At 42.9% G+C, this 21,414-nt stretch overlaps 1 protein-coding gene across 1 annotated transcript in view; it reads left to right on the plus strand.

The window, feature by feature from the left end:
- The window catches only part of TBC1D22A (TBC1 domain family member 22A), a 382,275-nt gene that overhangs the window by 131,626 nt on the left and 229,235 nt on the right, over positions 1-21,414 (plus strand). The window contains exon 8 of the mRNA XM_030216168.1: positions 18,741-18,855. Within this exon, the coding sequence (XP_030072028.1) occupies positions 18,741-18,855 (115 nt within the window). The remainder of the gene's footprint in view (positions 1-18,740; positions 18,856-21,414) is intronic.

The raw sequence follows: 21,414 nt of genomic DNA on the forward strand, positions 1-21,414 counted from the left end.
AAACACATTGACTTGAATACTTATCCTGCACTCCACCATCATTCCTGTAGAAAACTAGATAATAACACTTATGCCCAATTATATTTGGTGCCTACCTATTTGGCAGACTAATCTGTCTGCATACTTTATATAGTGCATGATTATGTAATCTTGAATGATTGCATCTACTATATGATGTCTGATCAAAATTCTATAGGTCTAGAGAGCGAAGAACCCAATTCAAGCAAACCCTGCTTCACTGTGCAGAGAAATTGACAATATGTTAGACTGCTAGTGTCACTGCCTTCAATGTGTATGATTAGCGTGTTGAGTTGCACCAGTTTGCAGAGTTGCTGCTGCATGAAAAGAAATCATTTGTCCTGAAAGCATTTCTCGTTGTTCCATACAACAAATAAGGATTTTTGTTGCTGCCACATCCAGGTGAATGCTTGTAAGGTTGCAGTTTGGCTTGTTTAAAAAAAGAGAAGAAATGCCTACTGAACCAGTGAATCCTTCACATTATGGCTAAACCTGCAACAGAATAAGAAAAGAGCTAGTGGTTTATACAGTGATTTATTTTTGTTGGAGTTCTGATGTGAGAGGTGGTTGTTGTAAATTGCAAATGCCCACTCTTACAGAACCTGATCTGACTAATCTGCTTGCACAGTTCTGATTGCAGTCCTTAGCCTGAAGGATATGTATCTAAGTGCTAGTGAATAGAATTCTTGAATAAAGGCAGTAAATTGATAATGTGTTAGTTATTAGTTATGAGAGGTCACAGTATATTAGGAATTGTGCTTCACCTTGTGGCCTGAATTGTTGTGAGAATCTGTTAGAGGGAGAAAGTTCATTTAGTGACCCTGTCTGCTACTTAAAAAAGTTTCTATTTTCTGTTCCAACTGATGCAGGCCTACCCTATAAGTGGGGCTGACAAGAAATAGAGATTCACTTTTTGTGATAGGGCATATCAAAGGGTTTGCCCCTTTTGGAGCGCCTTTGCTGCAATTGGAAGTTGTAAGGAATGAAAATTTTATTTTGTTTGGGATAAGACAGAGCATTTCAGTTGGAAACTTTATCAGGGGTTTTCTCTGTGCTGATATTTTGTAATATTTTGATATGTTGTTGTGAATGGCTCTGAGTTCTCTTTTGAATGAGAGTGATAGATAACTGTAAATTGTATAATGTTCCTTTCTCTTTTTAAAATGGTAGGTAAACAATAATCCTATTGCATTTCGGATTAAATATTTGTCCTTCCTTATCTGATTGGTTTTACACATATGGATTCACAAGTAGGGATATGCCTTCTTTGAAATGACCTGGGAAAAGTTGATGACATTTCTCAGGTCATTTCATGTTTGTTTGTTTGTTACCTCAAAACAACAGGAAAAGACCCTGTGTCATAAATAGTGTGCACTCTTCCCAAAGAGTTTCACACTCCTGAACTTGGGCTATTCTGTGATTCATGACCAGTGTACAAAAATAGTAGAGAAGCAGGACCGCCGAGAGACTGAGCGGCGATCCTGGGGCAGGGCCACCGGTCCCCTAAGGATCGCTGCCCCCGCCGCAACTGCAAATACCTTGGCTGGCGGGGATCCTGAGGCCATGCCAGCAGAAGCGGTCTTTCTGCAGCGCTGCTCTTCACTGCCGCAAGGCCTACCCTCTGCGTCTGTTTTTTCTCTCACGTCGTGCATGCTTGGTTTTAAAACCGACCATGCGCGGCCTGAAGGGAAAAGCAGACGCTTGGCAGGCCATGTGGTGGAGTGAAGAGCATCGCTGGAGGAAGACCTCTTCTGCTGGTGGGGGTGGGGGGACCCCTGCCAGCCAAACTAGAAGTCCTAGCCCGAAGTCCTGCTGTGTCTGCTCCTTTCCAGCCTCCAAGGGGGGCCCGGTGCGGAGTAGTGGTAGTAGTAGTTTTCTCTCTCCTACTCCTGTAGAAACGCGATCACCCAGAGAGAGGGAGACCCTGGCTCAGGTAATTTCTCCACTGCCCCCTTCTCGGCGGCCCTGTAGAGAAGCCTGTAGAATGTGAGGGGGTCATAGTGGAGGAGTGGCCTAGTGGTTAGGGTGGTGGACTTTGGTCCTGGGGAACTGAGGAATTGAGTTCGATTCCCGGCACAGGCAGCTCCTTGTGACTCTGGGCAAGTCACTTAACCCTCCATTGCCTGCCGCATTGAGCCTGCCATGAGTGGGAAAGTGCGGGGTACAAATGTAACAAACAACAAAAAAAAAAAAATAGTTAAGAGTGACTCCTGATAGCTGGATTTACAGCTCATATTCCAGGGTTTCAAAAGAGCCCTGGTGCATAGCTCCCCTCTGCTGCAATGAACAGTCTCTAAACTGGAGGAGGGTAGGTCTGTTAAACAGGGGAAAATCATCATATGGCTCAGAGTGAAAGCTCATGGCACCAGAATACCAGCACTGGTTCCAATTGAGCTGGAAGGAAAAGGCAAAAGGAGAATCTATTGAGCCATAGCTATGTAACAGATTGACCAAAAACAACTGGTTTGCAACATGTATGTATCATAAATGCTGAAAACAGCATATGTTGTACAGCTCCTGTTTATTCCAAACTAAAATATCACAAAGGTTTGTCCTGGGTCACCTCATCTGTAAATCTTGGTAAAAAAGATAAACATAGCTAAATGATATACCACAATTTCCTCTTTTTTTTTTACTCCCTTGTTTTTGGGATGTTTAAATAGGAACTTTTCAAACTTTGCATTTTCCTACTCCTGTTGTAAGTTGGGCATTTGCCTTTGTCTTCCTTAACAATCTGGAGTCAAAGAGGCAAATGACTGATTGATAATTGCTAACCTTGACAGCTGTGGCCATTTTGTAAAACAGATTCCTCCTATTTGGGATAAACTTAAATGCAAGTTTAGACGGCCTATTATTGATTGCATTGATGCTAAAATGACTTTTTCGGATGATATGGTTGACTGACTGAATTAGTTCCTACAATTTGACTAGCTTCTCCTTGGGAAACCGATACTGTTTTAGGTGAGTCTTATCTCACCCCCCCCCCCCCCCCAAAAAAAAAAGAAAATCTTGTTGCAATAGTTTTGTAAGTCAGAGAATGATTGCTTACAGGTATGTCAAGCTTTGGGTCCATAAAGAGAAAATTGTTTAGAAAGTGAGTGATGGGTCCTGTATCTAGGGTCGTGATCCAGTGAATATTTCAAAGCAGGGGAAGAAGATGGTGGAGACAAGGGGAGTGTGTTTGTCAAAGGCAAAAGAAGGACACTATCTAGTTGTATATGCATAAAATGGAAAACTGATTCATTTTGAGCTTTTGCCATGAATGTGTGATAGATACTTGCAATCTGTGATCAGAGGTATATTGAACATTGTTCAGTAGGTAGGAAGTTACTGACTGATGTGCTTTTTGGTAGAATAAGTCATGAATGAGAGATAAATTGCCAGTTAATTAATTAATTAAATTTCTTTTCCATCATTTGCTAAGGGAGAGTGAATCCAAATTGTTTTGCTGAAATGAGAAACTGAGTATGCATTTTTGTGTGGATGCTTACTCATGTCTCCAGGGTATGTAATCATAAAAACAAAAGTGGAATATGCATAACAGTTGAGATACTTCTTAAGCCATAGTTCCACTCTCTCGCTGGAGAAGGGTCCTTATTTGAGCTTAGCGAGGAACTTGTCAGTGGCTTTCTTGGGACATTTGGCAGCCAGGTGCCATTCCAGTACCCAAGGCACAGGCTTGCTTGTAGCATCGGCCTTGAAAGGAACACACGGCCTTGTGGTAATGCAAGTAGACTTGCTCTGTAGTAGTAGCACACATTAGAACATAATGTCCATTAAGCCTAGTATCCTGTTTTCAACAGTGGCCAATCCAGGTTGTAGATACCTGGTAACATTCCAAAAAGTATATACTGTAGTTTCTATCTTACTAGAGGAATAAGCAGTGGTTTTTCCCAGGTCTACCTAGTTTATGGACTTCTCCTGAATTTGTCCAGACCTGTTTTAGCTGTAGTTACGCTGTTTTTACTACATCCTCTTGCATTGATTTGCATATTTATTTATTTGTTACATTTGTATCCCACATTTTCCCACCTATTTGTAGGCTCAGTGTGGCTTACATAGTACCGGAAAGGTGTTTGCAGACTCCGGTGAGAACAAATACAAAGCGATGTTGTGGCAAGATGAAGTTCATGTGGCATAGCCACATTAGGGAAACGTACATCGGAAGAGTTGCGTTGTGTCCATTACGTACTTTAGTTTTGTTGTGTTGCAGGGATCAGGCATTTAAGTTGGATCGGTGGGGTATGCCTTTTTGAACAGGTTAGTTTTTAGTGATTTCCGGAAGTTTAGGTGGTCGTACATTGATTTCAAGTCTTTTGGCAATGCGTTCCATAGTTGTGTAACTAACTCTCAAGCTAAAATTGCCTCTAATGATATAGCCTGCTCAGTGGTTCCCTGTCATGTAATGTCCCTGCATATATGAATGTTCTTCCATTTTGTTTCTAAAATGCTCATCATAGCTAAATTAGGCCCACTCCTCATAGTCTCTTATTGCTTAAAGAACAGTGTTTGTGTAAGAGACCATCTGGGTATATTGCTTGAAGTTTTGAAGACCTAGCATGCCCATCACCCTGAAAAAAAGCATGCATCCAATTCATATATTGAGGTCAGTTTTTCAAAGGGGATTAACTAATAATTGGAGCCCTAAACTAGCACCTTTGGAAATTTACTAGGGCTGTCTAGTTCACTGGGTTCTTGAATTCAGGAACCTAAAATGCGATTAGCTATGTGGGTGGGAAGTAGGGCAGAATAAAAGAGATACTTAGCACTGATTCAGTACTAGGCACCTAAATTTGGATTCTAAATGTAGGCATATGAATGCAGGTGAATTTTTAGATGAAAACTTATGATTTTAAATTCCATTGAAAAAATAGGTGCCCAACTCAGGTCCCTAAATTTAGGAGCATAGTGTTTTTCTTTCCCTAAAATAGGTGGTGCTAAAGAATCTTTGCCTAGCATCTCTTACTTGTCCCTGCGTTCTTTAACTCATACCTCCAATAACCTGAATATATCTATTGCTATATTTAGTAACCATTTTTCTTAAAGTATTTGGTCTTCTTTATTGGTCAGTGCTGGGGGGCTCCTGACTACTACACCCTGTATAGCAAGTGAGGCTGGAGTTAAACGACCCCTTTCTTCTGTTGTTTTTTTTCATTCTGCACTCAGATCCAGTTGCTTATGAGACAGGCTGTATGAAGAACATTAGTACCATTGAGTAAATATGAGAACCTTTCACCTTTTGCTGCACAGAATGCGTATTATTTGGTATGCTTTTCATAGGTGCTGTTAAGTTTGCCTGCAGCTCTGTGCTATACTATGCTGTGCCTCCAGATGTGCTGACATGAGGTTAGTTGGGCCTTGGCAATTGCTGCCAGTTATTTGTGATTTAAGTTGAAGGGAGCTTTTAGAATGGTGACAAGAGCCAAATAAAAAGAAAGATTATTTTCATTTCAGGTTATTTTTAGTGGTGCAATGCTGCTGCGGTGTCTGCATGCTATTCACCACTGGCAAGGAGATATTTTTAACGGAAAGGTAGTTACAGGTTATGGTATGAGGCTCCAAGGAGATGGATTCTGGAGTTACATTTGAAAATGTTTGTTGACAGAGATGTTGGTAGATGCTTGGAATGGCCTGGTGGTGGAGGTGGTAGAAACAAAGACAGTAATGGAGTTTGAGAAAGCCCTGGGATAAACACAGGTGATTCCTAGCTGCACTGAAAAGAAGGGAGAGACAGAGATTTGCCAGGGTATATGATTTTGCCTCAGGAATGGGAAGATTTGATGTGCCTCATGGTCCTTGCCTGTTGTCATATTTTATGTTTCTGTGGGGCCCTTTTACTAAAGTGCAGTCAAATTTGCCCTTACCACATGTTAGGTGCAAAGACTGCCTGTGCACTTTGGGGGGGGGGGGGGGGGGATGGCACGTTCCCATATGGTTACATGACAGAAATACATTTTACCTCATAGTACGACTGATGTCATCACGTAGCGCTCTTGTTTAGCAGGTGGTAAGGTACATTTGCTATTTCAAATGTGCAGTACACACCTATAACTTTTCCAGTTCCTGTATTTATGATGTGAATTATCACATCATGGCCATGTACTAGCAGTTAGCTTGTGAATTTTTGCACAGTAACAGCTTTGCATGCTTTAATAAAAGGTCCTCTTTGTTAATTCATGCTTGCTAGCTGAGTCAGGAAAGTAACAAACAGCAGAAGAACGTTTTTTTTGTAGCTAATGTTTCCTAGGCAAGATTGATACTTATAGCCATTGCAGATTATTTTGTGTATTTGTTACACACTCAAGGACATTTTCCCTTTATTATCCATGGTTAGATAAGATTAGTGCTCAGACAGCACATTCATTTAAGTGGGAGTTAAGGTGCTGTAACTGAAATTTTTTTTAAAGCAAAGTTTGTTATTTAGTAAATAAGTATTCTCTGCATTTGCCAATCGGAGAAACTTTCTCAACCATGTAGCTGTTTCAGTTTTAACTATTCTAGTAGACTGCTGGGATTGGTAAGGAAGCTATGTAGGCTCTTTTATAGGTCTAGTATGTATTGGAACACCAGTATGTACAGAGTACAGATTTCCTAGAAAATGCAGAGCCTCAAAATTATAGAATACAATACAGTCATCCTTTTTTTTTCTTAAGTTATTTTTTTCCCAAAGTATTTTTGATGGGTTCACACTGAACTGTCATATTTTGCCCTGCAGAGTTTTATAAGCTTTGAGCCCTACAATTTAGAATTCCATTTTGAGCAGCTGTCTGCTATTCACTCTGATCTCCAGACCCTTTTGTTTCCCAGCTCAGTAAGAAGTCTTTTCAATTCATGTTACATTTTCAAATTTATTGTAAAGTTTATTTTTCATTATCTTTTTGTCTTTGGTAGCTTTAGGTTTTTATTGTAGGAAAAAAAACTGTCAAAATCTACAGCACAATGTTGCTTTCTTCTCTTGGGACTTCAGCCTCTTAGTTTATTTGGACTTGTCGCTTAATTTTCCTTGTGCTCCTGTGAAATTTTCTCTGTCTTGTTTCTCAGGTCTGAGAATTTGATCGAATGAATCATGCTAGTGGTCGTCGATCTGCAGGCAGTGATGCAGAATTTAATTGAATGATGCCTAGCAGGAGCTCAGTATTTGAATTATTTGAAAAGTTTTAATTTCTCTCAGATGTTTCATTGACCAGAGACAGCTTCTCCTAGTGTTTCAAGGGGCCCAGGTGTCTTGCAGTAACTGTCAAATTTGTGCGTGCTAATCATGCACTAAAAAGTATTTTAAATGCTTTTGGAATGGGCTTGTCTGGGGGCAGTGAGTGGACATTCCTGTGCTAACCAGTGTGAGCAGCTACATTAGTACGCACTAACTGGTTAGCACATGGATACGACGTGAGCCTTTACCACCTACAAAATGGATGGCAATAAGTACTGATGTAGTAAATTTTTTGTAATGGATGGGAAAGTGCTCCACAAAATCCTTCATCATCTGGGGCAGGTAATTCTGCTTACTCCAGATTAGCAGGGCAGGCCATGGTATGCAGATCAGGTTCAGCTTCAGGTGGCTGAACCGTTTTGGCAGCTGCTTCTTCCAGATCTCCTCTCCCAGGGATCAGTCCTAATGGAGTATCCCTTCCAGTTTGGTCTTATGGCTTGGCTGTTCAGCGGTTGCAGTTGAGGAGGAAGGGTTATCTGGAGGATGTGATTTCTACCTTGCTCCAGGCTTGGAAGCTTACCACCTCCTTGGCTTATGCTCAGATCTGGAAAGTCATTTGAGATGTGGTGTGCGGAATGGGCTATTTCTCCTTTCCAGTCATCATTGCCTCAAATTCTCGCCTTCTTTCAGGAGGGGTTAAAAAAGGGACTCGCCTACAACTCCTTGTGGGCCCAGGTGGCCACTTGACGTGCTGTTGTGGGCGGTTGGCTCGCTTCTCCTTGCCAGCACATCCAGATGATGTTTATTTTCTTAAATGGATTAACCACCTGAAGCCCCCCCCCCGTGCATGTTTCCTGTCCTCCTTAGCATCTCAGTCTCATTCTTTGAGCCTTATAGAAGCATCTATTTGAGCCCCTGAGGAAGTCTACTGTTAAGGATCTCACTTTGAAAACAGTATTCCTTGTGGCTATCTCCTCCGCCAGAGGCATTTCTGATAGTTTTCTTTCCTTGAGTCATAGCAGATTAATCCAGAGTCCTGCCCTCAGTGATTGCCTTCATTCTGTTTTAGCTATTTTCTCTGTTCAGGTTCATGGCTATTCGTTCCTGCAGGCTTGTTTTTACATTAGCTTGTTATTGGTGTGGTTATTTTGAGGAACGAGGGTGCCATGGTTCAGTTTCTCTTCCTGCTTTGTTATTGAAAATACTGACTAACCAGGATGCTCACTGTATTATATTTGTGTTCAGCATTGTCCTGTATCTCCACCTGCTGGTAGATGGTCATAACCCAGATGATTCAGAGCTAATATGAAATGGAACTGAATTCCATAATATGGCTGCCTGATAAGAAAATGAAGAAGTAAGAACACAGCTATACTTTATATTTTTCACAAAAATTTAAAATTAGATGATCATAAAAGTGAGATATTCTTTTAGATGATGATGATGATATACTGATCAGCTGAAGCATATGTAATGTGGTGCTTTTCTAAATAAAATCTTGTGGACTAGCATGCATAATTTAAAGTGTATATGGGCTGTAATTAGTAGCCAATATAGATTTATTTATTTATTTATTTGATACATTTGTATCCCACATTTTCCCACCTATTTGCAGGCTCAATGTGGCTTACATAGTACCAGAGATGCATTTGCAGACTCCGGTGGGAACAAATACATAGTGATGTTGAGATAAGAATAAGTTCATGTGGTCCAACCACATGAGGAAATTGTGCAGCAGGAGAGTTGTGTTATGTCCGTTACGTGTTTAAGTTTTGTTGTTTTGCAGATTAATTAAAAGAGGTGTAACATGGTCAAATCCCTTAGCATTAGAGATTAACCTAGTAGCCATATTCTGTACTAACTGAAGGTGTTTCTTTTGCTTATCCGAACAACCTGAATATATAACATCACAGTAATGCAACTGAGATAAAATTAAGGCTTGTGTTAATATTTTAAAATGATTATAAACAATATATTTTTTGATACATCATAATTCATGCATTTCCAGAAGATTCTTTTAATCGTCTGATTTATTTTTAAATGTAAGGAAAGAGACAGGGCCGTGCCGATGCGGTAAGCGAGGTAAGCGCCGCAGGGGGGCGCCCACCTCTGGAGGGCGCCGCCGCGGTGCTTACCCTCGCCCCGCCGAGGCCTTTAAATCTTTTGGTCGCCCCGGGTGTCACCAGAAAGGGGGGTGCCGCCGCTCCCGCTGCTCTTCATCCTGGCACCCCCCCCCCCCCCCGCACCAGCCCTTTAAATTTATTTGCCGACGCGATAGCGAGCGCAGCACCTCGTGTGGAAGTAAAGGAAGCGGATCCGATCATCTCATTGGGCCTTCCCTCACTGTCCCGCCCTCCTCTGACGCAACTTCCTATTTCCTCTAGGGCGGGACAGTGAAGGAAGGCCCAATGAGATGATCGGATTCGCTTCTTTTACTTCCACACGAGGTGCTGCGCTCGCTATCGCGTCGGCAATTTCTTTTTAAAGACGGGTGGCAGGGAGGGAGAAGACGAGGCAGGGTGAGGGTGGGGGACAGATGGGGTGACCGTGAAGGTGGGGGAGGACTCGGATAGCAGAAGGGACTGGGTGGGAGACAGATGGGGTGAGGGGGACTCGGATGGGCAGAAGGGACTGGGTGGGAGACAGATGGGGTGAGGGTGGGGGGCACTTGGATAGCAGAAGGGACTGGGTGGGAGACAGATGGGCTGAGGGGGACTCGGATGGGCAGAAGGGACTGGGTGGGAGCCAGATGGGGTGAGGGGGACTCGGATGGGCAGAAGGGACTGGGTGGGAGACAGATGGGGTGAGGGTGGGGGGCACTTGGATAGCAGAAGGGACTGGGTGGGAGACAGATGGGGTGAGGGGGACTCGGATGGGCAGAAGGGACTGGGTGGGAGACAGATGGGGTGAGGGTGGGGGGCACTTGGATAGCAGAAGGGACTGGGTGGGAGACAGATGGGGTGAGGGGGACTCGGATGGGCAGAAGGCCAGGGACTGGGTGGGAGACAGATGGGGTGAGGGGGACTCGGATGGGCAGAAGGGACTGGGTGGGAGACAGATGGGGTGAGGGTGGGGGGCACTTGGATAGCAGAAGGGACTGGGTGGGAGCCAGATGGGGTGAGGGGGACTCGGATGGGCAGAAGGGACTGGGAGGGAGACAGATGGGGTGAGGGTGGGGGGCACTTGGATAGCAGAAGGGACTGGGTGGGAGCCAGATGGGGTGAGGGGGACTCGGATGGGCAGAAGGGACTGGGTGGGAGACAGATGGGGTGAGGGTGGGAGGCACTTGGATAGCAGAAGGGACTGGGTGGGAGACAGATGGGGTGAGGGGGACTCGGATGGGCAGAAGGGACTGGGTGGGAGACAGATGGGGTGAGGGTGGGGGGCACTTGGATAGCAGAAGGGACTGGGGGGGAGCCAGATGGGGTGAGGGGGACTCGGATGGGCAGAAGGGACTGGGTGGGAGACAGATGGGGTGAGGGTGGGGGGCACTTGGATAGCAGAAGGGACTGGGTGGGAGACAGATGGGGTGAGGGGGACTCGGATGGGCAGAAGGGACTGGGTGGGAGACAGATGGGGTGAGGGTGGGGGGCACTTGGATAGCAGAAGGGACTGGGTGGGAGACAGATGGGGTGAGGGGACTCGGATGGGCAGAAGGGACTGGGTGGGAGACAGATGATGGGGTGAGGGTGGGGGCACTTGGATAGCAGAAGGGACTGGGTGGGAGACAGATGCGGTGAGGGGGACTCGGATGGGCAGAAGGGACTGGGTGGGAGACAGATGGGAGAAGGGGCATGGAGCTGGAACTGGGGTCTGAAAAGTGAGCAGGAGGGAGAATGGGGTCATGCCTGGGGCAGGGGTGGATGGGAGAATCAATGGATCTGGAACTAGGGGCAGCCGCAGGTGGGAACTGGGAGCCGAAAAGAGGGGGCAGTGAGAGAGGGGGGATAGATCCTGGATGGAATGGGGAGTGAGAGGGAGGGTAGACCCTGAATGGATGGGAGGGGGAAAGAGAGAGGGCAAATGGTGAATCGAAGGAGCAGAGAGAAAGGGCAGACAGTGGATAGAAGGGAGTGAAAGAGCAGACAGTGGATGGAAGGGGGCAGAGATAGAGGGCAAATGCTAGAGGGAAAGGAGAGAGAAGAGGGCAGATGGTGGATGGAAGGGGGAGAGAGAGATGGCAGACTGGGGCAGATGGTGGATGGAAGGAGCAGAAATAGAGGGCAGATGTGGATGGAAGGGACATTAGAGAGGGCAGACACTTGAGAGCAGAGAGAGAGCGAAGACAGATGCTGGATGGAAGGAAGACGGTGAAAAGAAGATAAGGAAAGCAGAAACCAAAGACAACAAACTGTAAATATATATTTTTATTATTTTGCTTTAGGATATAGTATTTTAGCTGTGTTAATAAATGTTTATAAATAGAACATGTAAATAAGGTAATCTTTTTATTGGACTAATTTTAATACATTTTGACTTAACTTTCAGAGAACAAAACCCCCTTCCTCAGATCAGGATAGGATACTGTAACAGCACTATACTGTATTGACCTGAGGAAGGAGATTTTGGCCTCTGGAAGCTAAATGTATTAGTCCAATAAAATGGTATTATTTTATTTTCTGTATTTGTTTTATTTCTATTTGTTAATTTGTAAAGTGGTGATTGGTATTTGTTAGTTTTTTCAAATTTACATCTGCTGTCTTTATATTTTGCACAGTACTAGGGGACATTTTCTGTTTCTGTGGTGTTGCATTGTATGCAGAGTCTGGCATCGGGGGTTCAGTTTAATTTTTGTCTAAATAGAAAGTTTATGATTACTTATCCTATAGTGGATTAGGGTGTATCTGTGTTTGAAAAAGACATGGCTTTCAGTTGGCATTGACTGTGCAGGATCTACGATCTGTACTATTCTGTCTGGTTTCGTTTTACAATAGGTGAATTGATGTTCTAGTGCTCACTGTAGTGTTTAAGATGCTTTCCTTTTCCTTGTGTAACTCGTAGAAATGACTGCTTATGGTATGGTAAAATTGCTCTATAGGTCGTGAGTGTTTTGTATTCTTGGTATGCCTAGTACTGGATTGGGGGGGGGGGGGGTGTTAAACAATGACCGGCCCCGGGTGTCAACTACCCTAGCTACGCCACTGCTGCCGACGTCTCCCTTCCCTTGCACTCGTTGGTTCCCTCAGTGTCCCGCCTTCTTCTGACGTCAGAAGAAGGCGGACACTGAGGGAACCAAGAGCGCAAAGGGAAGGGAGACGTCGGCAGCGCTCCGCTTTCACTGACGCTGCTGCGACCGGAAGTAAAAGATTTAAAGGCCCCAGGGTGCAGAGGAAAGGGCAGAGAGGCATGGATGGGAGGGCAGGGCCCAGGGAGAGGACAAATTGCTGGAAGGGGAGGGGAGAGAGGATTGCTGGCTATGGATGGAGGAGGGAAGGGCAGAGAGGGACAAGGATGGACATGGGGGCCCAGGGAGAGGACAAATTGCTGGAAATGGAGGGGAGGGGAGAGAGGAGGATTGCTGGCTATGGATGGAGGAGGGAAGGGGCAGAGAGGGACAAGAATGGACATGGATGGGAGGACAGGACCCAGGGAGAGAGGAGAAATTGCTGGAAATGGATATAGAGCAAGAAATGAAGATGAAAGGAGAAAAGTAAAGAAATAAATGGAAAGGAAGCCCTGGAAATGGAGTTAAGAGGACATATAGCAGCAGAATCAGATACTGGACCAGCATGATTAAAAAAAGAAAGTCACCAGACAACAAAGGTAGAAAAAAATTATTTTATTTTCATTTTAGCGTTTGGAATATGTCCACTTTGAGAATTTACATCTGCTATCTTATTTTGCAATGTATAGCAATTAGTTTCTAAGAATATTGCTGACAATTCCTTTCAGTGTGGCAAGTGGTGAGCGATCATTTTCATGGGGGGGGGGGGGGGGGGCGCCAACTGATAGTCTGCAGGGGGGCGCCAGAGACCCTAGGCACGGCCCTGGAAAGAGAGATGTCTATAGTTATTCCCAAAATTTTAAGAGAGTTTCAGATTTCAAGGTTTCTCCTCTGAAACTCAGCTTCTTGTCCAGCGAACTACCTTGCATTTGTCCTAACCATAGTAGTTTAGTTTTATGCCTTCATTTATGTTTCTATATATTAATGTTAAAGAGGATAATATTGCTTCCATAGCATCCTATCAGACCAGTCCAAAAAGGTGGGTTGTGTCCCTCTACCAGCAGATGGAGACAGAGAAAGAAAAGTTCTTGTGACTCGCCCCTTAAAGGTATTATGTAGCATAGAATGTTCAGTATTTTTCTCTCTCCCAAGTGGATGGATGATGGGCTAACAGCTCTTGACCTGGTTTCTAACTAGTTTTAGTTGAGCCTTTACTACTCTTTTGGAGGTTTTGCTCTTGAGCCAGTTTTATGCTGAGTCTCAGTTGAGTTGGGGTGCCTATTTGACTTATTTTCTGAATCAGCTTCTCAGCTGTGTTTGGGTCGAGTTGGGAGTACCCTCCCAGGCGTGTTCTCGTGACCCAGTTTAATGTCTGGGTTTGAGTTGGCATAAGCTTCTTTGATATAAGCTTCTGTTGAAAAAAAAAAAGACAGTTAGAGGTCATTGTATCTCAAAACAGATGTAGTGGAATTAGAAAAGGTTCAGTGACTAAAGTGATAAAAGGGATGGAACTCCTCTTATATGAGGAAAGGCTAAAGAGGTTAGGGCTCTTCAGCTTGAAAAAGAGATAGCTGAGGTAAGATATGTTTGAGGTCTACAAAATTCTGAGTGGTATAGAATGCGTAGAAGTGAATTGATTGTTTTTACTTGTTCTAATAGTACAAAGACTAGGGGAAACTCGAGGAAGTTACATGGAACTACTTTTAAAACAAATAGGAGGATATATTTTTCCACTCAACCAACTCTTTGCTGGAGGATGTACTAAAAGCGGTTAACGTATCTTGGTTTAAAAAAGGTTTGGACAAGTTCTTAGAAAAGTCCATAGTCTACTATTGAGACAGACATGGGAAAATTACTGCTTGCCCTGGGATTGGAAGCATGGAATGTTGCCACTATTTGAGTTTCTGCCAGGTACTTGTGACCTGGCTTGGCCACTGTTGGAAACAGGATACTGGGCTAGATGGACCATTGGTCTGACCCAATATGGCTATTCTTATGTTCTTAGTACACTATCATCTTTTTTTCCCTGCTGATCATTATCTCACTATTATCTCACTATGCACCAAAGCAACCTTATGGCTTTTGCCATCACCTTTTGTACACCTTAAATAATCAGATCCAATTACCCATAAGTTCTGCTTTCTTTCATGCACAGAAGCACTTTACTCCCTATACTGTATCTCTTCCTTGGGTTTTTGCAGTCCAAATGCATGACATTGCAATTTTTAATATTAAGTCTTACTTGTCAAATCTTAGGCCATTTTACAAACTTCTCTAGATCCTTCCTCATGTTGTCCACCCTATTGCAGATTTTGGTATCATCTGCAAAGATGCAAACCTTACCAGACAACCCTTCAACAGTATCACTTACAAAAATGTTAAAAAGAACTAGACCAAGAACTGATCCCTGTGGCATACCACTGATAATGCTCTTTTTTTCATTTACCACTACCCTTTGCTTTTTACTCAACCAGTTTCTATCCCAGTCAATCACTGGGTAGGAACAGAAAGCTCTCATTTTAGTTATGTTGCCTATGTGGAACCATGCCAAAGGCTGTGCTGAAATCTATGTGCATTATGTCTAGTGCTCTTCCTTGATCCAGCTTTTTGGTCACCTAGTCAAAGAAATTAATCAAGTCATATTGAGGGAGAACACTAAATGTGGTCTACTTAGATTTTTGCAAAACCTTTAACATTGTTCTGTATAGATGATTAATAAATAAACTTAGTGCCCTCAATATGGGTCCTAAACTGATTGACCGGGTTAGGAACCTTGTTGAGTGCAAGACAACAGAAGGTAGTGGTAAATGGAGCTCACTTTGAGGAAAGGGATGTTACCAGTGGTGTGCAGCAAGGTTTGGTTCTTGGGCTGGTGCTTTTTAACATTTTGTAAGCAATATTGCTGAAAGGCTGTGTGGTAAGGTTTGTCTCTTTGAGGATGATAACAAAATCTGCAATAGGGTAGACAACCCTGATGGTGTGGATAACATGAGGAAGGACCTAGCAAAGCTTGAAGAATGGTCCAGAATTTGGCAGCTAAGATTTAATGCTAAAAAATGCAGGGTCATTCATTGGAGTGCAAAACCCAAGGGAAGAGTACAGTTTAGGGAGAGAACTTTTGTGCACGATAGAGGAGTGGCACTTGGGTATGATCATATGTGATGATTGTAAGGTGGTGAAACAGGTAGAAAAGGCAATAGCGAAAGCTAGAAAGTTGCTTGGGTGCATAGGGAGAGGAATGGCCAGTAGAAAAAAGGAGGTGATGATGCCTCTGTATAAGACTCTGGTGAGGCCTCATTTAGAATATTGTGTACAATTCTGCAGACAGCACCTTCAAAATTACATAAACAGGATGGAATTGGTCCAGAGAGTGGCTTCTAAAATAAGTGGTCTTCATCATAGGTGTATGGGAACAGACTTAAAGATCTCAGTATATTTACTTTGGATGAAAGTTGGAAGAGGGGATGTATGATAGAGATGTTTAAATAAGGCAAGTCTTTCAGTTGAAAAGAAGCTCTGGAATGAGGAGGCATAGGATGAAGGTGAAACAGGAACAGACTTAGAGTAACCTGAGAAAATACTTCTTCACAGAAAGGGTAGTGAATTTCTGAAACAGCCTCCAGGTGGAGGTGGTGGAGGTGAAAACTGTAACTGAATTCAATTCAAGGGGGAGAGTAAGGGATAGTAGTTGGCATGGATGGGCAGAGTGGATAGGCCATATGCTCTTTATCTGCCTTCATTTTTGTCTTTTTTTTCCCCAAACCATGTAACTTAGGGTCCTGCAATCCGTTGGATTCAAAAAAACCACACTATCCTCTATTTTAGAAGTGTTTCCTTTAATTTACTCACCACAGAGGTCAGACTAACTGGTTTGTAGCTGACAACCTTCTCTTTGCTTCCACTTTTATGGAGCTGGACCACTCCTGACTCTAAAGAATCAGACAGTGGAGCCACCAGAATTTTCCAAAGTTCTTTCGGTACCTTCAAATATATCCCATCTGGCCCCCATCACTTTGCCTACCTTGAGTTTAGCTAGTTCCTCTCAAACAGTCTTCTACATAAGTACATAAGTAGTGCCATACTGGGAAAGACCAAAGGTCCATCTAGCCCAGCATCCTGTCACCGACAGTGGCCAATCCAGGTCAAGGGCACCTGGCACGCTCCCCAAACGTAAAAACATTCCAGACAAGTTATACCTAAAAATGCGGAATTTTTCCAAGTCCATTTAATAGCGGTCTATGGACTTGTCCTTTAGGAATCTATCTAACCCCTTTTTAAACTCCGTCAAGCTAACCGCCCGTACCACGTTCTCCGGCAACGAATTCCAGAGTCTAATTACACGTTGGGTGAAGAATTATTCACTTTCATTTCTGTTTGTATTTGTCTTGTGTGCTCCTACCTCTGGCTCTTCATCTGTGAACAGAGAACAAAACTATTCTACGTTATCCTCATCAGCTTCTACATATTCCTTCCCTTCACCCTTGAGTTTCAAATTGCCACCTGTGGACTTCCTTATATCACTAACATACCTTAAAAAAATAAATAAAGTCCTGTCCTCCTGTTTTACCATATTGTCTATTTTTTTTCTTCCAGTTGTATAATAAGTAATCCATAAATTCCTTATGGACATAGACAAAGCTAAGAAAAAATATTAAGAATAGCTAATTGTAATATTAGTTTATTAGGCTCATTTTCAAAAGAGAAAAACGTCCAAAAAGTGACATAAGTCTGCATTTGGACGTTTTTCTCACAAAAACGTCCAAATCAGTATTTTTGAAACCTCTCTCTAGACGTTTTTCTCTGAAGTCCGTCAGAAGTGCATCTAAATCTCAAGAGGGTGTGCCAAGGGTGTGTTCAAGACGGGACTTGGGCATTCCTAAGACTTAGACTTTTTTTCAGCCATAATGGAACAAAACAAAAACGTCCAGGACTAAAAGACATTTTGAGCTAGACCTGTTTCTATAATGAATAGCTGCAGTGGAAATTGAACCCACTACCCCAGGATCAAAGTCCACTGCACAAACCAATAGGCTACTCCTCCACTCCACACAAAAAAGTGCCCCAAATGAACAGATGACCACTGGAGGGAATCGGGGATCACCTCCCCTTACTCCCCCAGTGATCACTAACCCCCTCCTACCCCTGAAAAATGTGAGGCTTTCTTTCCCACCAAAGCTTTTACCACACTCAGAACATGTAAATGGTTTTACTCTTGTGTGTATTCTCTGGTGCATTGTGAGGTTTACCTTCTGACCAAAGCTTTTACCACAGTCAATACATGCAAATGCTTTCTCTCCTGTGTGGGACTCTGTGATGCACTTTGAGATTTACATTACAACCACTGGAGGGAATCGGGGATCACCTCCCCTTACTCCTTCAGTGATCACTAACCCCCTCCCACCCCTGAAAAATGTGAGGCTTTCTTTCCCACCAAAGCTTTTATCACACTTAGTACATGTGAATGGTTTCACTCTATTGTGGATTTTCTTGTGTATTTTGTACATTTTGCTTTTGGATGTTTTTTGTTTGGAAATGAACTAAAAAATAAAACATCCAAAGCACATAACGTTTTTCCAAACAGTATTTTCAAAAGGAAAAGATAAGACGTTTTTGTTTGTTGAAAATGACCTTCTTTCCTGTTCACAGACAAAAAAAAAAGCAACACTGGGCCTTCAAGACTCCTTAAAGAGCCCCCCATAGAGGGCTCTTTAAGGAGCTATTTGTTTGCAATTGTGACGTACGGCGATCTTTCACAAGCTGGGGCATTGAATTGACTTCAAGTAGACCTTACTGTGTCTCTTCTTGACCCCTGAAGCAGGCGCTGTTTAGCACCGAAACACGGCCCGTGTCGGGTCATCAATAAAGAACTTCTTTGTCCCAGTCTTGAAGGCCCAGTGTTGCTTTTTTTGTCTGTATACTTTCTATGTATGCTGTATTACCCTCTCTATTTGTGCTTCTTTCCTGTTCAGAATTTGGACGTTTTGTGTAAAATCTCCAAATTCAGATTTAGACATCATATCGAAAATGCCCTTCTATGTGACTATTTATACTGCACTTCAAAGATAAATAACAGTTTTATGTTTGTGTGTTTTTTTGCTTTCAAAGCTTATGTTAGAATATCAATGATATGCTTTGATGTCCCCATGCATACCTCCTACCCACCCCCATCCTCCCACCCTGTCAGACTGTCATAGTAATGCTTGAATGTTTTCACTTATATACACTGTCAGCTAGCACATTTGCTTATTTCCGATCTGACGAAGAAGGGCAACCTTCGAAAGCTAATCAAAAAATGTATTGAGTTATGTCCAATAAAAAAGGTATCATCTTATCTTCTTTTCCATGTTTTATTTTGTTTGATTTCTATTGATAGCTTATGACATAAGCTCCTTTTTATTCTCTTTCCAGATCTTTGAACGAATTTTATTTATATGGGCAATTCGCCATCCAGCCAGTGGATATGTTCAGGGCATAAATGACCTTGTTACACCTTTTTTTGTAGTGTTCATTGGTGACTACATAGGTAAGTTTTTCTGTTGTGTCATTGTAGTACATGCAATTTAAAGTGTTGGTAAAAGTGTTTTAGCAAACTTCAGAAACTCAGTGGCTTATTTAGAAAGCCACTACCTGGTGCAGACAAGACAGCATATTTATCACAGCAGAGTTTTTTTTACTGGGTTATCTTACATTTTTAAGAGATCTCCTGGTAGCCAATATTTTGCTCTATATTTACTTAAACAATGAGAAAATTTGATAACAGATTTGAATTTGTGATATTTTGATGGAAGTGAATGGAAAGGGGACTGATTTATCCCCAAAGGATAGGGAAGAATCTGCAAATGTTTGGAACTGTCTAATAAGGAAGTGAAAACCCTGGTGGAACATGTTCATGAATATTAAATAGCCTTAGAACTCTATCTGTGTAAGGAAATTATTGCTCCCCCACTAGTACAGAATGTGAATATGTTTGTGGAGGTTGGTGTCATACCTAAATGGTTGAAGCAGTCTATTGTTCGGCCATTTCTGAAAAAGAATGTCAAAAATATGGAAGACCATAATTGTTTTCAGCCGGGCTTGAACTTGTCATTTGTTGGGAAACTATTAGAGAAAGTAGTGTTTTATCATCTTTTGGACTATAGAGCAGAAATGGATTTATTCATTTTGTGGCCCTTTTACAAACAGCGGTAAGCCCATTGTGGGCTTACCGCGTGACAATCTGGAGCTACCACCGGCCCAGCACGGACACTGGTGGAATGCCGATGGCAGTTCCACCCCTAGCATGTGGCGTTTCCAGTGCTAGTGGAAATATTCAAAAACTATTTCCACAGGCCCTAACCTGGCTGTAATCGGGCAGTGCTGCGCTAACTGGTTACTTCCGGGTTAATTCTCCCCCCACCGTCACATGGCCATGTGGTAAGGAAAATCTTGCAGCATGGACATTTCTCTTTTCGGCCTTTTTACCGCTCAGCATGCAGCAAAAATGGCCCCACTGCTAGTTCAAGGCCCCTTTTACCTTAACTTGGTAAAGGGACCACTTTATGTAGTCGGGGTTCAAGAAAGGGCATGGAACAGACATTGAGTAATGTCTGTATGACTATGGATAAGGGCAGTGATACTCTCATCGTGTTCCTTGATCTTACATCTGCTTTTAGTATTGTAGATCGTGCTCTACTATTGTGACAATTTGTATTCAGACCTAGCCATTCCTTGCTTTCAATTATATTTGATGGATAGACCTTCTAGTGTTTTGTGGAGAGATGAGCAGGCAGTAATGCTGGTATTGTCATATGGCCTACCTCAAAGTTTTGTGCTATCACTTTCCATTGTGTACCTTACCTCAGTTCATTACCTTTAATTATTGAAAACTAAGCTGAGACATATCTCTCTTGGCATCCAGTCCAGCTCCTCGGTATTTTCTGTCTCTGGTAGGTGGGTGGACACACTTTTCGGTCTCTGGTTCTGAGTGATTTGCTCCTTGTCCATTTGGTCAGGTTCTCCCCAGTTGAGCTTTACAGGTTGCTTGAGTCTGTAGAATCATATCTAGAAGTCTTCAGACACCTGTTGCTGCTGCCCCGTGAATTTGCTTCTTCCCTCCCTCCACCTCTCTCCTGTTTTCTGTGGAGCTCTTTTTCCAGCACAACAATATTTAAAAAAAAAAAAAAGTTTATTGGAGAGCGTTGGGCAGAGTATCAATTCTGATTCTTTCTCATCTGGGTTAAGACTTGTAGACAGGAATGTATCCAGGATTTTTTTTTACAAGGTGTGCATCTCTCACCTCCCGCGCTGCTTTCTTTCCCATACCTTCAAATCAGTTCCACTCCAGTTTTGCCCAGGCAGCGACAGCGACACTCATAGGCTGCCTGTGCCTGCACTGGGACTTCAACTGTGAACTATCCCACTCTTCGCAAGACAGGAAGTCGCATCAGAATGGGCGGGACAGTTCATAGCAAGAGAGAGTTCCGGTGCAGGTAGCCTATGAGTGCTGCTGCCAGGACATAGACTGGAGCAACAGCACATCTATAAACAACTGTCTTGTAAGCTAGTTATGTTTCTATATAAAATATATTTTTTGTGTTATAGACCAGACATTTGAGTAGAAAGCGTTGGTGAAAGAGCAGTAATGCAGTAGCGTGAGAACATGTCCATATAAGTCATGTTACTCCAACGTTTGTTCTGTTTAGTCCTCCTCTCCTTAGTGCCACACGTGTCCGGTAAGCTTGGTGAGCTATAAAATGTAGGCACTGCAGTAGACTGGAAGACAAAGAGCCTCGCTGGGATTTTGACCATAATCAGACCCAATTAACCTCTGCATGATTTATCATCATTTTTCTACAATTTCTGATCTCCCATTACTCCATTTTGAAAAGGATGGCGAATTATTTTATAAATGCCTTCATATGATGCTTGTGTTGCAGCCTCTTAAAAAACTTCACTGCTGGTGAGGCTGCCATAGATTGTAAATGCAGACCATTTTACTGTTTTACCTGGAGGGTAGAATCTAGCATTGCTAATGCAGAAAGGCTAATTTGTAGGATCTGAGATTCTTTGCAACCATTTGGCTAATGTGTGCTTACTAAAAAAG

The sequence above is a fragment of the Microcaecilia unicolor genome, chromosome 10, assembly GCF_901765095.1.
Source record: "Microcaecilia unicolor chromosome 10, aMicUni1.1, whole genome shotgun sequence".
NCBI classification, from domain to species: domain Eukaryota; kingdom Metazoa; phylum Chordata; class Amphibia; order Gymnophiona; family Siphonopidae; genus Microcaecilia; species Microcaecilia unicolor.